Source organism: Mus musculus, chromosome 13 (assembly GCF_000001635.26).
Source record: "Mus musculus strain C57BL/6J chromosome 13, GRCm38.p6 C57BL/6J".
NCBI lineage: Eukaryota > Metazoa > Chordata > Mammalia > Rodentia > Muridae > Mus > Mus musculus.
In genome coordinates, this window is record NC_000079.6 from 41,179,936 (window position 1) to 41,198,342 (window position 18,407).

At 44.9% G+C, this 18,407-nt stretch overlaps 1 protein-coding gene across 2 annotated transcripts in view; it reads right to left on the minus strand.

The window, feature by feature from the left end:
* Nucleotides 1–2,446: 2,446 nt before the first annotated feature.
* Elovl2 (elongation of very long chain fatty acids (FEN1/Elo2, SUR4/Elo3, yeast)-like 2) overlaps nt 2,447–18,407 on the minus strand; it is a 38,022-nt gene continuing 22,061 nt past the window's right edge. For both annotated transcript variants that reach the window (NM_019423.2, NM_001311121.1), the window contains exons 2-8: nt 17,200–17,263; nt 14,712–14,899; nt 11,953–12,030; nt 10,011–10,182; nt 7,494–7,618; nt 6,918–7,052; nt 2,447–5,472 (exon numbers count right to left, since the gene is read on the minus strand). In NM_019423.2, coding sequence (NP_062296.1) covers nt 5,359–5,472; nt 6,918–7,052; nt 7,494–7,618; nt 10,011–10,182; nt 11,953–12,030; nt 14,712–14,899; nt 17,200–17,263 — 876 coding nt within the window. In that variant the 3' untranslated portion in view covers nt 2,447–5,358. The remainder of the gene's footprint in view (nt 5,473–6,917; nt 7,053–7,493; nt 7,619–10,010; nt 10,183–11,952; nt 12,031–14,711; nt 14,900–17,199; nt 17,264–18,407) is intronic.

The following is an 18,407-nucleotide window of genomic DNA, read 5'->3' on the forward strand; positions in this document are numbered from 1 at the left end:
AGACCACGAGCCAGGCTCAGTCCTTCAAAGGCCCAGGCCCAGTGGCTTACGTCTATCAGATAGCTTCCATCTCCTAAGGGTACCACAATGCCCTAAGACAGTGTTTCTCAACCTTTCTAGTGCTGTGACCCTTTACAGTTCCTCATATTGTGGTGGCCTCAACCATGAAATCATCTCATTGCTACTCTATCATTGTAATTTTGATAATTTATGAATCATAATACAAATGCCTGTATTTTCCAATGGTCTTAGGCCATCCCTGTGAAAAGGGCTCAGCTCCCAAGGGATCATGATCCACAGATTGAAAGCCACTGCCCTAAAATAGTGCCACCAGACAGAAGACAGGTGTTCAAAATGCGAGTGTGCGGGAACTTTTGAGACTTAAGCCCACCAGAGGAATGGAAGAGCAACCATGGTAGGCAAGGGAATTAAAGAGCTGATTTAGACGCTACTTAGATGAAAGATGGCTAATTAAACCGTGAGCTTGAGCACTGGGGACGCGTCTTTGAAAAAAACCACCGAGACTTCTCTGAGCTTGGTTGAAGATGCAGTGTCGATGTTGTCCCCCGGCAAGGGAATGCCATTCTGAAGAGATCAATTGAATTAAACACTTATACCAATAAACAGGAAAAACAGCTTGTCAGGTGCAGCGTCTGACCTTTGATCTCCGGCAGCAGCTTTTCTAAGTATCAGCTCTGTCCTGGCAACTCTGCTCACTGGCTGGCATGTAGCATGGTGCCTCCTGGCTTTTGAGCATCTAAATGTAAGCCCAGCAGTTCAGCATGGAGGACCCTATCCTCTCGGAGACCTCCCCCACTCCCAGCTCCTGCACCATCCCCTTTCTGTGGCTAGGAAAGAATAAAGACAGTCCTTCCCGGGGCTCAGGGCTCTTGGCAAATTTTCTGTGCATAAGGTTGGAGACAATAAGTGACCAGAGTGTTTTACAGGGAAGTATGTTTTGAGTTTATTTTCTGGGGTGACAGGAGCCAAAGCTGCCTCGGACCTCTCTTCAAACTTTGTTTCTGCCTCTCTAACTCACCTGGTCCTTACCTTTACCTTACCGTGAACAGTGATACAGGATTGCCAGCAGAGTCCTGATGTAAGGCAGGTGAGGCTAAATCCTGACACCGGCTGATGTCATAAAGGCACATATTCATCTGGATAATTTTGTCTCTACTACAGTGCATAACATTATATACAGCATTGATTTGATTTTATTTGATAAAAACCTTTTATTAAATATGACATTTTAGAAGTTAATCTAAAAATCTGTAAGTAAACTACGTTTGAAAAATAAAGGCTTCGGTATGACTTGGATGTAATGTCTCCCATAGGCTAATGTGTTTAAATAGTTGATGCTCAGCTTGAGACATGATTGGAGGAGGTTGTGGACTCTTTAAGAATTTGTGCCTTGTTGGAAAATGACTTATACTGCTCCACTCCATGACCAAGTCACATTTACTAAAGGCCAAGGGATATTTAGGTGACTATAGTCTGTAAGAGTGAATGTTTTCTTACCTGTCTCAGAAAGGAGCTCAAATATGTGACAGTCATGTGACTTGGAAGAAGGCCTTCAACAATAAAAATATATGCTGAAGCTTCTCTTCAAATGGAGTGTTAAAGAGACGTTAGATGTTTATTACAAAACACTTTAATTTGCAGTAGGTAACTTATCACAGAAACATAGGGTATATTATGTATTTTTGGAGACAGCCAAATTTTCTAGGAACCAACCTCCTGTATCCTAAAGTGGCTTTAACTCGGAGACATCTTCCTGCCTCAGCTTTCTTTGTGCTGGGATTGCAGGGATGGGTCACCCCTCCTTGCCTTTTAGTTTTAAAAACAAAGTTTGAATGAGATTTATCCCAACCACATCTTAAAAATCATGAAGTGAAAAAAGGCTCTTCAAAATGTTCACCCTCTCCCTAAACTCTAGTCCCCACTCATTCCAAGTTCCTTCTGCCCTTCCCTGACCCTGCCTTCCTAACTCCCTTGCCCTTACCATTTCTACCTTGGGATGGAAGCAATTTTAGGTCAGATTTTGAGCATAACTATTGAGGCTACTTCCAGCCTTGGGGTCTTCATTGTGGTGGATCAGTGTAGCCTCTGTGCTGACAAACAGTAGACTGTGGCCCTGCTTCAGCTCCTGAGAAGAAATCGCCGCTGACACTGCAGGTGCCCAGAGTATTGGTAACCAATGTCACTTGTGCTCCCATTGCATAGTGTAGTGTGCTATGGTATAGTTACTGTACTATAATATATATAGTGCATCATGATATATTTTTATTCTTTATAGTAAGTAGTTTCTAATAGTTGTAGCCTCTGCTTATCTGATTGCTATTAATTTTTCCTTCTGAGATAGTTTAACTGGGTATATAAGTATTGCATTAATAATGTTACTTTAACATCCCACTGCTTGTTGAAATGAATTAAGAATCTAAGATTAATCACTAATATATCACTTTATTGGTAAATAATCTCTGAATAATAGGCCACTTGGAATACTGCACAGGCCCACATTTTAGTTTCTTTGAACCAAATAAGAAAAGTTGCAAGATGTTTTAGTGTAAAAATCAATTTATTATACAACAATCACACAGAATGCTTTTCATCTAAAAGAAAAATGGCTTCTGCCTCCCTTTCCACCCGAGTCATGATACTGTGTTCTTCAGATGCCATACTTTCAAAGGAAAAAAAAAAGTCCTCAATTTCCAAAGAAGCGACCTCTACTAACATTCTTAAGTGACACAGGAATGTTTGGAAGGACTAGAAAAGAATGGTCTCTAACATACAAAATGCTATTCTGCCCATTTTGGTTTAAAAAAAAATTCTCTGATGTGGGAAGACAAGAACTTATCCACCAATATGTATAAATATAATTCTGATGGGTTGACATTTTCTATGCTTAATTCATTCAGCAAATATTCCATTTTATTTTAAAAGTTGGGGAAATTAAGGTTTTATAGTATCTAAGTACTTTTGTTCTCATGAATAAAAGGGAATTCACTTGGGAAAAGACGGTTTCCTATCAGATTATAGAGACTTTTTTTTTATACTTCTATTTTAGAAAATTCACACTAAGAATGAATGGGTTAAAAATCTTTCCAGATGGCATTTTCTCAGCACAGATTTCGTAGCTCTGCATGGTGTGTCAGCCCTTGGGTGGCTTAAGGCTTAGTGCTGCGCTGGGCTTTGCACTGGGAGGTCTAAAGCTGGCTGGTACTGTGAGCTGCCACTGTTGATCTGCTATAGGAAGATAACACCCTTTGTGCTACACAGATGTGAGGTCATGAAAACAGCCTAAACTGAAGGTACGATGCACAGCGCGACTTAAACGCCTCTCACTGGCGAGCAGGAATAATCTGGTACAATGGCCAGTGATGCCTCTTGAGTCTCATTTTTACCCAGAATTCATTTTACTAACAGATTTCAGATTGTGTTTGAAAACTAAAGCTGAACTCCAGATTCACCAAGGAGTTTGTTCCTTTGGTCTTGTCATAGAAGGACAGTAACATACTCAAAGCTAACCCTTAAGATGAATTCTTGGGAAAGAAAAACACCAATTTGAGGCTAAGTCACCAGAGATGGTGGTAAGAAAGCACCCGGGAGCAGATCAGTTTGAGAAATTGTTTAGAAAATGCACTGAAGCATAGGTGGTCACCAGACAGGAAGAGTCTGTTCAACAGGAATGACAGACATGGCACAGGACATCGGACTGTGGTGGTTTTCAAAATACACCAGTGAGAAGGGTGGTATAGTTACGAGTTTAAAACATCAGTACAATTTTTAACAGGGAAAAGTTAAAATGGGAGCTTGCCCAGAAAGGAAGACAGGGGTGGGCAGGCCCCGCCGTTGGCACTCGAGGAACACCTACCTGGTGCCCATGCGCTGGGTGCCAGTGCCATGAACCAAGAACACATTTGCTGAAATGGAGGGGAAATAGAGTAAGTTGTGTTTTGTGTATGTTTTGGGAAATGCCCTTTTTCACACCTGGTATAGATTAACAGTGGTGATCCATCAGTTTGAGGAAAAGGAGGTGGTCCATTGCCTTGCTCAGGCTCTGTACTAGGTTCTCCACAGAGACCACAGTTCTGAGCAGGGACAGCATTGCTGCTTGAGCCAGACACATCATTATGGCTTAGTCCCACCCCACGAGATCGTTCCAAATGACTGCTATGCTTTTCTCCTCTCTAACAGTTAAATTTAACTCATGAAGCTTGACAGCAATGGCTTGCAATGGTGTTCACGAGCAGGCTCAGCAACTGCTTGCAATGGTGTTCACCAGCAGGCTCAGCAACTGCTTGCAATGGTGTTCACCAGCAGGCTCAGCAGCAACAGCTGACAAATAGAATGTCTATTTTGCCCCTGGGGCTCTGTTGATTATGATTTGTAAATATTCCAATTGCATTTCTATGCGAAGAAGAACTGCAATTGGACAACTCCAGCCTTTGTTCAGAAAGGGCATGGCAGCTGTATGTAGACACTGGCTTTGGATGTGGGGAACATAACTCCAGAAATCTAGACTAACAAGGGAGGTAGACAGGAATGGATGAGCAAGGATGCCAATTGAAACAGAGACAGCTCTGTTCAAAGCCCCTGAGTTATGATTTGGCAAACACATTTTTCTTTTCTGGTTGAGACAGGGTCTTGTGCCTGTGTACCCTAGGCTGTCTCAATACCCAAATGCTGGACTCACAGATGGGTGCCACCATACCCAGCTCAAGAGGCTGTTCCTTCATGGAATGACTAATCTTCAAACTATATTGAAGACAAACGAATTTCATTACCACATCACTAAGTTGGAAATCAGAGGTGGTTAAAAAAAATGTAGCAGATGAGACTCCTGGCTTGAGAGGGGAAAGGGTTTTGCTGGATTCTGTCTTGCTAAGGATCCCGCTTAAATGCTGCCTGGGGCTGCTGCCTTAAGCAACAGCAGACTAATCGATTTATGCACTGACAGTTATTGCTTGACATAGACTAGAACAGACCCTGACATTTACACTACAATGAACAGTTTTACACATCTAAAGAAAATTAACTCTGAAGACTTGCCATGAAGAAACGAAGCCCGAGTCTCCTGGTTTTCGACGTGAATAAGGCATTACAAAGCGCTCCGGAGAGGGGGCTGTGCACCTGTTCAAGGTTTGTAGAGGTCGGCATGGCTCCAGTTAGTAGAGTAACCTAATAGCAATATATTATAATACATTCTGGGTACAAATGATTTACAAACTCAAAAGGAATTAGTTTATGCTAAAACATACAACTTTCTATTCAGTCTCTGCTTTAAAACAAGCTCGTCTGTTTGCTGCCGCCGCCGCCGCCGCCACCACCTCAGTTTGTGTTCCCCGGCACTTCATTTTATTGAGCCTTCTTGTCCGTCATGCCATTAGCCACAATTAAGTGGGCTTTGGGGAAACCATTCTTCACTTCTTTCTCTTGCAGCTCTTTCTTCACTGGCTTTTTCCGGTATGTCTGTCAGAGTGTAGACAGGAGAAGAAGCAGGGAGGCATTTTAATAAGGCCTTGTCTCTAACTCCCGACATAGCATGTAGTTAAAGTTCTACACAGTTTTCCTTGGCGTTGGACCTTCTAATAAGAATTTGTTCATTTTTAAGCCTCTGCTGCAAAGCTCAGGTAAAAGCCAACACAGACACATGAATGTCAGACAAAGCTACTTCACTTTATCTGAGTGACATCATAATTTGCTAGCGATCAATCTCTTTCATTGGTTGTTCACTTGGAAAAACATAATAACTTCCTTTAAAATTCAGAGTAAAAGGAGCTGCTATTTTATGTTTTTTATTTTGAGATTGCAATTTAATTACATCTTCTGATTCTGACAGGGCTTTAGTACTATAGATGGAAAGCAGGACTCATACATGGTAAGGATGTCAACTGCCACAGAGCTCTATGCCAGCCCTGGATGTCCCTCTCTGTCATTCTGATGAAATACCTGGTCTGTCCTCTCATGTTTGCTTATTGAAACAAAGTCTCACACAGCTCAGGTTCGTCTCCAACTTGCTATGTAACCCACAGTTACCTTGATCATCTGCTTCTACATCCCTAGTGCTAGGATAGCGGTGCTTTTACATTTTAAAAGGCAATGATGGTATTAGCAAGAGCCAAGACTGGGATGATGTAAGGTCAGAACTAAGATTCAGTCGGAACCAATGTGTGGAGATAGTTTCTGCGGCCATTGCCTACCACTATGGGGCAGGTCCAGTTTCCACAGTGGTCCTTCATATAAGAGCACTATAGAACAAAAACTAAAAAACAAGAGCAATTGTCTGGAGAAGAAAATAGTTGAATAGAACTTCAAAAGTACTGTTTTAATACAAATTATGTGGTTTTTGTTTGAAGCAGCCTTTCCATTTCTCTAGCCCAGCAATTTAAAATCCATAACCACCTGAGACCTTTCCTACCACAGCCTACACGGCCTCTTATATAACAGAGTCACTTGGAAGGACTCTCTCATTTAAATTGTTAATTGAAAAGAAAATGTCACTTGACAAAGAAAGAGCCAGCATGCCCTTTCCATGCTGTTTTGCCTTAAAGGAATTTTCCCTAGCACTGCCTCTAAACCCTAGAGCAGCTGATGGAGGCTTAAAGATTATTAACCGCCACTGTCCCCCTAGCCTTTCTCTGCTCCCAAAGCTTTGTGTCACTACACCTGTTCAGCCTTCAGATGTCAGGTCTGGTGCCATGATGCAAATGCACATGTACACATGACACAGTCCTGAACAAGTCAGCAACAAAGGCCGACTGGACTGCTAGTGGGCTGTTCTTGGAGTAGGAGGGTGTGTGGAGAGGAGTTAGGAAGGTGCTCTCCCTCCTCCTGTGCACACTGTTATCTTAAACACCCAGGGCAATGGGCTGTCTGATATGTTGCCTGCCCCTGAACACTCACATCTTACTTACCTGAATATAGAAGTTTAAGAACAGGATGACCAGCGTCATCATATAGGAAGACTGGAAGATGAGACAGCCAAAGGGGAAGCCACAGGGCTTCACCACGGCACTCAGCGTGTGCGTGATGGTGAGTACGAACTGCACCTGGAAGGCAGAGAGGCTGCGGGTGAGGACAGGTCCTGAGGTGGGGGCTTTAGTGGTCTACATGTGACTGCTGTCACTTGCTATGTTCTGTAGAAGCAAATCAAGAAAACGGTCTCAATGGCCCACTGCCCTGCTCAGAAACTTCCTTAGAAATTATCTAAGTATATATTTGTCTATCTTCTCATGGAAAAGGAGCAGTTGAGATTATTTTGATACAAATGAGCTAAGTTGTACACTAACTTAAAGCGTTCATATATACTTCAAAGAAGGAAGTTTCCGGTAGAAGCTACAGGTACACGCGGAGGATATTGTAAAGGCTGAAGTGTGATTCCCCAAGGCGGTGACAGGGAGAAACAGGCAGCCTCGCCACAGAAAAGCCCGAGTTGCCTGTTCCTTCACTGTCTGTGAGTTACGTGGAAAAGCAAAGAAAGGAGAACTTACCAGCTGAGCCTGTGTGAGGTACTTCTTCCACCAAAGGTACTTGTGCATGGACGGGAACACAGACAGGCCGTAGTAGGAGTACATGAGAATGTGGATAAAGCTGTTCAGGGTGGGTCCAAAGAAGCCTGTGGCAGTGGAGCATGCGAGTTAGAATTCTCAGAGAGAGGCTCCTCCTTCCTCCTCATGTGGGTCTGTATCCTGACTAAACAGCGCTAAGAGGTCTAGACACTCAAGCAACAGCAGTCACACAGACACATCCCTGGCTGCTGCCATCTCCCCAGGCTTATAAAACCTAGACAGACAAGAGGTGTGACCTGGGTGAGGTGTCCAGCCAAACGAACCAGAACCGGCTTCTCGGGATCCACAGAGGACTTGCTTTCTCTACAGTGACTATCCTTACCAGCCAATCAGGGAGGCAGAGAAAGCTGAGCTTACGTCGGGCTGTAGAGCGTTGGTGGCAGAGCCTCTTGTGGCTGGGAGAGTGGCACAGTGTTGCCTAGTGGTTAGTTACATGCTTTTGTAAGCTGTTTTCCCAGTTTGAAGCCACTCAAGGCTGTGGTGGGATTGAGAGCCTACCGTGCTGCATGAACTGAAGAGCACTGCTGGCTGCTACTTAATTGGTCAGTTTAAACTCTTTAGTCCCGGGTTCTCACCCTACGTTAGTAACCCAGGTAACTGGAAAGGAAAGGAGCAGCGGGAGGGAGGCGTGTAGTAGATTCTCAACAAATGCTTGTGTTTCTATGGAAACAAACACTTAGGGAGTACTCAGCACTGCAAGGTGAGATTTATTTGACCGTCTGGGTTCTCATTTCTGAGTAGCTCTGTCCTTAACATTTTTGTCATCATCTGGGAGATACAGATATTCACAGGCCCATCTCTGCACTGTGCAGTGTGAGTTTTAAATCCCCAATGAAACTGTTAAAACTGAAAATAAAAATTCTCCTCCCTTGTGGCACTGTTCCTTTCCACCATGCGTCTGCCATCTGAGGCCAGTGACGACCATCCGAGGAGGGTGACAGCCACTGTGTTCTGTGCACTTTCATTCCCTGCATGGGAGTTTTCATTTGTACCTTGACAGCCAGGGATATCATGCAACTTCACGATGGCTCTATTAATGATCTTTCAACTCAATAACAGCATCAAAATGATGCAGATTCGGCAAAGCCCACAATCTGAGCCTAGCCTGCTGACCTTAATGTTTGTGATAGTGGTCTAGTGCTCTTTGTGGATGACGAGTGATGGAAATGACTGTAGCTCATTCTGTGAGGCAACCAGGAGGTGAGACCACAGGCATCTGTACCCTGTACCGTGTATGATGGGGTGCTCAGTGGGCCGAGCACATTACACGCAGCTTTAACTTATGGCGCTTTCAATTCAGAGGGGATTGGTTTATCACACTTGACTCTGGTAGGTCAAGGAGTATCTGCATCCCATGTGTCCTTGGCAGTTACCATCATTGATACAAGACCCTGACTCCTAAGGAAAAATATAGGCATGTCCCCCAACATCCATTTAAGACAAATTTAAAGCCATCATTCATAATTTGATTTTGTGTGTGTGTGTGGTACTGGTGATGGAGTGTCCTTGTATATTCTAAGCAAGTGCTCTACTGGTGATCTATACTCTGCCCTCTGAAATAACTTTTTTCTTACATTTGACCCATCTAATTTTTCACAGAATATTTTCAAATTCATGGGAACATGATGATTTAAATGAAAAAGTACCATTCTTTTTAGTTCACCCACACGTGAGTACCCACCCCCTCTCCCTGTGAGCTATGAAGAAGACTTCATACACAGGGAGACTTCATCACGTGCTCACAGTGAAAGTTAAGCAGGGTTAAAGCCAGATACACAGCATGCCATGTAGGGCTAGGGTCAGTGCTATCCTGTGAAGCTCTCGCTCCATGCAGAGTCTGTAATATGAAGGAGCACACTAGTTTATTGTATAACACGCATCCTATGCGGGAGTGCAGTTAGGCATGGACATGTGTTTTGAGGCAGGGCCTTGCCATGTTGCAGCCCCTCCTACCCCAGTGCTAGGATTAAAGGCATGCATCATCCATTTCCTACTGTAGTTCCCTCTTTTTAGAAGTTGAAAGCTAGCGCTTTAGAGGGTTACACAGAAATGTCTTAATTTTTAAGACTGTCAAGTCAAGAATCCATAAGAGTTCAAAAGATAAATGTGTGTCCCTCCCAGTGAGGTGGTGACGTGGCAGGTGTGGCCTGAAGTGACATGGGCTGCCTTCTACGAGTTGGGTGGCTCTGCCTGAGGCCTTTGTCTCCATGTCCATCTGACAATTGATGCCTGGTGAAGAAACAACTTTTTAAACTTGAGGTCTTGCTCAGGTTTTGCCAACATAAAAATCCAGACATTAAACAGCCATGGGCAAATGAGCAGCCTGCGGTGACACGACTTTAGGGGCTCCTGTCTCTCCTGAGCAGCACATAAGAAGAGGTGATCTAGTAGTCTTGAGAGACTCATTCCATAGAAGCAAGAGTTACCACAATGACTTACTTTGACCACAAGGTATCCAGTTCAAAACACACCACCAGATGTTGAACATGGACGCGTGGTGATAGACATGAAGGAAGGTGATCTGATTGGTCTTTTTTCGTAGAACAAAGAAAATCGTGTCCAGGAACTCCACTAGTTTGGAGAAGTAGTACCACCACAAGACCTTGGCTACCTGTAACAAGTTCAAGGAGGGGGAAAGGTGACCTCGGGCCAGAGCTCCGCCTCCCGCCTGTGTTTCCTCCTGGCAGACAGTGGACAGATCTTCGCACAGTGTCTTTCCCTCAGTTTCCTCTTACTCTGCAGTCCTGCCCTCTCAAGGCAGGATGGCGTCTTTCCCAAACATCCATCTGAACAAATTACTCCTCCACACCCACAAGCTATACATCCCGTGGAGCCCTAAAAGCGGTCTCGTCGCCTGAATCTCTGTCCCCCACTGCATCTTGCGTGTTAGCCACTGTTCACTAACCCCCAGCTTAGCAGTCACCTTCTCTCAGGAGCCTCACCCAGCTACCTCCGTTCTTTTTCTCAGAACCTTTTCAGCCCCAGGCTGCCTTGGGAATCCACCAGTCTGCTGCACAGCACCAGAGGGGACGCCCGCTCGTTCAGATGATAGACGATTTTACAAAGGGGTGTTCTGATTCTACTGTGGCTTAAACATTTCTTTCCTAACATTTTCCCCCTTGTGTATTTGGAAAATCACATCTAAAGACGAGATGTATGTTTAATTCTTTGCCTTAACTTTTCCCTGCACTGACGTGGTGTCATATCAACTTTGAAAGGTGACAGTGACGGTCCCTTCTTCCTTCTGAAGCCTTCACTCGGTGTGCATCAGCTCATCTAAGACAGTGTTTTTCCCGGTGCCTGACTGCCCTTGATAGCCAATGGGGGGGGGGGTCCTCTCTCTCAAGATGGTTCCTGTAATCATTCATGACCCCAATAGTCACGTGCAGTCCTTTGCTGAGGGTCACAGGATGTCCTAGAGTCATCTTACATTTCCTGACCCAAGCCCCTAAGAATCCTTATCCCTTGTGTTAGGGTAACGACTCTGTAAAGTCAGGCTGGGTGCTTTGGGCTGTCACAGACTAAAGAGGCCGTTTCTACAGATAAAGCTATGAAATATGTCCTGTCATAAGGTTAACTCTGGCATTCCCAGTTTGCATCTGATTACTGGGTTCATTTTTCACTACTTTAAAACATAGAAACCTCTTTTTTCAAGAACTAGCTTCCACTTGTTAGTTTATTATAAACTTTATCCTTCAGTGCTCCACGGCTGTCTGAGAGCAGCGATGCCTTTTTATTAATAATAGCAAAAAAGAACTCTGGATTCCGTAAAGATGCTGCCCACCGTGGCGATCCTCTCCATGTAGTAAGTTCTGTCAGGTACCTTCCTGTGTGTATGAGTTTATTTACCTTAACTGATTCTAACACTTGGAGGAGGAAACTTGTCTTGTTTCCTTTTACGACTTAATTTTATTTTACAATTTATGTGAGAGAATGATTCCAAAATCAAACCCAGCACGAGGTGTGCTGGGGCAGCGTGACTTCAATCTCATCCCTCGCCCGCTGCTTCTACAAAGGAGGCCATTTTAACTAGCTTCTGGTTGCTTCGGCTACCATTTCTCTTTTAAAATGTGAGTAAATGCACACACTTTCTCACAACAAGGCATTCCTGATAAACAGAGTCTGCAAGTGGCTGGTTTCAGGTAAGTATTTTCTGAAGCAGTAATGGTGGTTCTGGGGCTGTCTGTTCTCAGTGCGTCTGGGAGAGGCACCCAGGACAGGGATGTGCTGGGTAAGCCCATCACATCACCCGGTCGTTTCTCAGACATGGGCATCTCTAAGTCTTTCCATCAGAGCTAACATCTCTCGATGCAGCCCCAGCTTCCTACTGTGCAGGCGGAAGCCTCTGTCCCTTTTCAATGGCAACAGTCTCAGGACTCACCCGGACATCACCTTCTCCTGCACTGTCGAGATTCTGACACTGCAAGTTGTAACCTCCTTCCCAGCTGGAGAGGATGAGCTGCCAGAGCACCAAGAAAGGGAAAGAGATCAACACCAGGATGCAGCGATACTGAACAACACATCCCAACAAGGCTGCGGTGATACGGAATGACACATCCCAACTAACGTCACCTCGTACTCAGGGCAGAAGCAGTCCCGAATCAGACCCAGTTTTGTCCTCCAGCACTAGCAAGGGATCACCACTCACAGTGAGCAGATCCCAGCACGTGTTTTTGTCTTCTAACTGTTCAGGTCACCCCAAAGCTGTCTGTTTCTACAATATAGTGAAGTTTCCTCACATTTGTTTATAACTCTAATCTTTTCAGTTTCAATAATCCTATGAGATGTACATTATAATTTTATAGATATTTAAAGAGGTCAGACACTCCTTGTATTTTTTTTAGTGTCTGTGTTACTTGATAATCAAATAATTTGCGTGACTACCTTCCCCACTATTCTCTAACAAAAAGCAGGTCATCTAGCCATCTTTGTCCCATTCCCAGAGAAAGCGAGACAGTGGTGATGAGCGATGTGCTCAGGGCCACAGCCAAGCAGTGGTGGGCACATCACTGCAACTCAGAGTTCCTAATTCATTCTTTTCTGTTCTTTCTGTGACATGAGAAAACATGCCTCACTGAAAATCCTACAAAAGCAGCTCTCTCCCTGTAACAATTTTAAATTCTAGAAGATAAAGTTTTCCTGGACGAGGCCAAGCCTAGAATTTTCCTCTGCCTTAACGTTACTGATGTCTAAGCAACTGATGTTTGGAGCCTTGGCCTCGTCACTGTCCAGATGTAGTTGGTGTCTCTCTCTTCTCACAGCAGCATCATCAGGTAATGTGGTTCCGAGGGTCAGTAAGGCCATCGAGTGCAGAAACTCGGAGTTTCCCAAGGCACTCTAGTATGGACCAGGTCCTGGCAGCCTCCTGGGCTTTCTGCTCATGTCCCTGATGCCCACCTGCTGCAGGCTGGAGACCCAGGATCCCAGAAAGGATAAGTGAGGGTAAGTATGTTTATTGTGTGTGCTGGTGCAGTTTTCAGACTAAGAAAGCTACATTGCATACAGATATTTAAAACACCTGAAGGATGAGAGCTGTAGCTAAAGGGTTAAGACACACACACACACACACACACACACACACACACACACACACACATACATACATACATTTGCTTTCTATACTAACAGTGCAGTGTGACCCTTAGCGTGAAGACCAGGATATTCTGTTTGTCAGGCTGTCATCGATCCTGTTCTACCTTTCTAACCACTTGGTAGCTGTAGCAGAATTAGGAAGCTGCCTCCTGGGCTATTCACAACCCTCTAACTGGCTTGTGTACCAGAGTCATCTAATCTGACCTTTGTACTGAAAGAAATTAAACAAGCTTGTCAAAGAAGAGTAGCCTTAAGCTGGTGTGAACGCAGTAACTCCAAACCTCACCTGAAGTCAGTTTATTGGCTTCAGCCCGCCCTCTTCACCTCAATCCAAACTACTTGCAGCTGCAGCCTGCATGCAATGCTGTGGGTTTCCAGGCTTGCTCCTGGTGTGTGTGTGTGTGTGTGTGTGTGTGTGACACACACTTTTATTCCCAGCATTCAGGAGGCAGAGGTAGATGAACCTCTCATGAATTCAAGGCCAACCTGGTTTATATAGTGAGTTCCAGGAGAGCCAGTGCTACATAGAAAAAGTCTGTGTTAGAAGAACTAAATCCATCACTTTATCTGACCAGCTTACACCTACTATACTAAATACACTTTAATAAAGAACCTACAGTTGTCTTTCTGTGTCAGAAGACGTAGTGGCCCCTGTGTGCTAAGATACTGAGACTGTTTATACAGCTTCTCTCTCCACAGATTCCACCCACCAGCACTTCATTTCAGTCACTATGGCAATAGCTAATGGCTACTATTAACATGGCGAACATTAGCTAGTGCACAAGTTAGGTCACAGTGAGAAACCTGCATTTTAAGACAAGCATGTACCGCCTTTTAAAACTCATGGACAGTGGGAAAGTCCGACATGGTGCATCATTACTACCCATTTATAACCTTTATGGATGGGTGGCTTCATCCTAATTTTTCCTTAAAAATGACTGGTTTTGTCTCTTCTTTATTTTTTGCTAGAGCAAGTTGAATACTTTCAGATTTCTCCTGGTATTGGGCAAAGTGGCCATTGCCTCTGCCTTTGGTTTGATGCTGTGCAGGCTGAGAAGCAGCTAAAGGGTGAAGGCTTGTAGGCAGCTGGAGCCGACTAGCGTCAAGCCAGCCTTGCCAGCACATTCCAAAGACTGGGTAGGACTCTGCACGGGAGCATCTGCATCTCTGTACATGAACTTGTACACTAACTGCATGTGAAACTTGACCTTTACAATACAGAGTACTCTTCTAAGCCTTAGATTCATACTGTATATAAAGGAAGAAAAGTATAAGACATGACCTTCCAAAGCCCTTTCAAGCCAAGTCACGATTCTAATTTTAATTTGGCTAAGGAACACAGAAATAGGCCCAAACTCAAGTTGAACAAGGGCTTCTGACACTTTGGATAGGCAGAGCATCAGTGCGAGAACAACGTTCTCAGGTTCTGGCAGGGTAGAGAAGCAGTAACTGCAACCTTGCACAGCTCTGGAAGGTCCACCTAACCAGTTCTCAAACTCAGATGCGTGCTGAGTGAAGCAAGCCAGAGTGCAGGCCACAGCCACTTACCTCCACCAGCATATACGCAGAAAGAAGTGTGATTGCGAGGTTATACAAGGTGAGGATGCCCCTGAGAGACAGAGCAGGCCTGTTCTTCATGTACTTGTTACCCAGCCATATCGAGAGCAGGTACGTGATGGTGAGGATGAAGGTGGGAAGGTAAGAGTCCAGCAGGAACCACCCGCGAACTCGAGAATCTGTAAAGAAATGCTTACGGTGAGGAGCCCAAGGAGGGATGTCCCTGTAATTAGCAACTCTAACACACATACTCATCTGTGCAACGGGCGTCCCCATCGATGGTGCACGCCCCACGGTCTCCGTGAACACAAGCCCCGTCCTCACCGAGTACTCGGTGTTTGAGATGAACTCACATAAACAGGTCAAGTTGCTTTTCCCTGAACAAATTCTCAGACACCCTGGTTCTTTCTCAGCAACCTCAGCATTGGAAGTTTTCTTATTCAGTTGGGAACTTCCATCTTTTCACTTAAAGAATGCCGTATATGGATTTCTCTGTGGGAACCATGGCTAGCATCTCTAAAGCAGGTGTTACTTTGATACAAGCCCTGTGCTACTGCAGTCTTGACATGGACACACTGGACAAAGGGATAATTTCAGGTTCCACAAAGGATGTGCTACTTAAAACAGAAGGTAGTTTTAAACACACAAATTGTTACTTCTGAAATTTTCCATTAAAATTTTTTTTGGGGAGTATAGTAGATTGTGGGTAACAGAAACTACAGAACAAACTTCAGATAAGGGCACCACACACACACACAAAGGGGGAGGGAGAACAAAAGGATTCTGAGTTAAGCAAGCTGGAGTTCAGCCGGCTGCACAGTTAAGTTTTCATGGGGCTTAAGAGATGATTCAGTGGTTATCCAACTTCATGTGAATGGACACCACAGGCATCTGACCTTTACTGTACATATTCATATACTCACAATTAAAAGCAGAAAAAATAAAATCAAAAGTTTTCATGGGCAGAGAGTGCTATATACATCTTTAATCCCAGCATTTGGGAGGTAGGGGCAGGCAGATCTTTTTTTTCTAGACTAGCCTTGTATATATAATAAAGACCCTGTCTCAAAACCAAGAACAAAAGAAAACCTGATACTTAAGGGCTGGATAGACGGCTCAGAGGTTAAGAGCACTTGTTCTTGCAGAGTACTCTGGTTCAGTGCCCAGCACCCACAGGGCTACTCATGACCGTTGGTGACTCCAGGTCTAGAGGCTCCAATGTCTATTGTGATCTCTGCAGGCTCCTGTACATACACAGTGCACAGAAGCTCACACATGCACACACATATACAGATACACACAGAGAGAAATACACAGACAGACAGACAGACAGACACACACACATCTTTAAACTTACAAAGCTTCCATGGAACAGATAGCCCCAGCTGACCCCAAGGCTACATCAACTCCAGCTCCCACCAATCTATCAACAGCAAAGTTCAGTGTGAACTTAGTGCAGAAATCAATGTTTAACTCTGCTGAGAGAATTAAACAGAAAGCTGTGGTCCCCAAGAATGCACAGCTCCTGTGGCCTCCTGCCTAAGCAAGAGGTTATGCCCTCCACTCTGGGCCAGTTCCTCCCCCCATGTCACTAGAACTGCAAGCAGAGAGAGCAGAGGTTACAGACTGCTGGCCCACCACGAAGGACCCTCAAGGGGAAAGAATGAAACAACCCCTCAAACCGCACAATTTCTATAAAACCACCATTCGCTTAGAACAGGTTCCAGAGCCTCATCAGAAACTGGGAAATGGTTCAAATGAGCTCCAAGCTGTGAGAAGAAGGACAACCTCGGCCTCTCTCCCCATCTTCACAGTCTTGGGGACACACCTTGTTGAAACAAAGGATTTCCCACAGGCTTGTCAAACAACCCATGCCCAAATGAGGCAAAACATCTGTCTAGACATCACCCAGTCAGAAATACCAGTTCCTCTGTTCCCGAGCTGTTGGCATCCCCATGTCAACCAGGAAGCCTGCACAGGAGAGGGATGAAGAGACTAGAGTAATGAGGTGTAGCAGAGAGGAAGTCACCCAAGAAAGACAGCCTTCAGCTGGGGTCTGCAGCAGAAGGAGCTGACCAGAAGGGGAAAGAGGAAAACAGGAGGGAGAGATTCCAGGCCCAGGAAAGCAGCAAATAAAACATGTCTGCATATGTGAAGAGTGAAAGGATGTCTGGAGTGGCTGTGTCCACGAGAGCGAGGAAGATGGGCTGTGACTGGAGACTGGTGGGTGACACAGGCCACCAGGCTTCAGAGTTGGTACCCTGGAGGAAAACATGACATTTCGCCTGCCCCTCATCCCAGGAGACACAGTGATGCAGAAGGAACTGGGCTTCCTCTATTCTGGGAAAGGGCCACCTATTGGAAGGCAGCCTCCAGTTCATAAGGATAGATGCTGCCCTGTTCACAGAACCCCAGAGATAACACTGCTTTTCTACACGCAAATGACAGCTTCCAGCATGTTCCCAATTGGTTTACTCACCTCGTGGTCCAAACATGTTGTCCAAGAAAGCATTGACTTCATTATCAAAGGCCTTCAGCTGCTCCTGAAAGACAGGGAAAATTAAGCAGCCTTTAAAAAAAAAAACAAAAAACAAAACTCAACGTCACCAACCTGTCGCTCCTGAATATATGCTAGCTTCAGCTTCAGGGTCTGGGACTGCAGACTTGAGAGAGGACAGGAAGCACGCACAGCCTTGCCGTAACCAACTTGCAAAGACTGTGGAGGAAACAACCCTTTGTGTTTCCTCAGTAAGAAGAGTCCCAAAACAGGCGGAGGACTTAGACACATGGGGTCACTCACCTCAATTCCATTCGCTTCTCAAACGCTTACAGGCAAAGCTGTTTCATAAGCAGCTTTCATGGCTGCAGTGAAAGGTTCTGTAGGAATGGGGAGTCTGTGGCCTGGGACACAGGCGGTTTTCCCCAGGGACTCGGCAGTTCTAGGCTTTACAGAGCCAAACCTGCAGCTTTAAAGGACGTGGGCTTTTCCGGTCCAGAAAGAACCTGAGCATTAGAACTCTTTTTCTATCACCTTTATGTCTGCACAAAACACTAATTAACATGAAAGAATGTTACCTGGGGTGTTGGATTAATTCTTGTCTTTTAGATGCTGACTGGGACTAAACTGTTGCTAAGCCATTTTAAGGTGAATGCCTTGGTTACCACCACCTTGGCCTACCCCTTGGCCTTGCCATCTGCTCTTAATGGATGCTCAAGTCTCCCTCCCCTATCACAAAGCTCTGCTTCAAGCAATGGGAGATGAAGAGTGAGATCCAGGGTTCTGGGAAGGAATTTCAGGTGATGGCTTTGGTAGCAGTTGGGGGTGACAGCTTCAAGACTGTCATGTATGGAATGAGCTCCGGATTCAAAGGGGAGTCCTGACCCCCAAGCTCCTCAGACAAGCCAGGCTGAGAGAAGAGGGCTGGTGTGCTGGCATCTGAGGACAGGACCAGTGTATGTGTGACTGTGGACACCTAGCCCTATTTGCTTTTTTGATCCTAAAATTTCCAAAAAAAAAAAAAAAGGTCTTTAGGACCCTGAGGAAGCTTGGGATGGAGGCTGTGGGTAGACAGCACTCATGAGCAGCTGCTGCAGAGCCAGTGAGCTAGAATATCTTTTTATTTCATAATATCTCTGTAAAAAGTGTTTTGGCTAAAAATGCCAAAAGTTGTAGGCAACTTTTTAAAA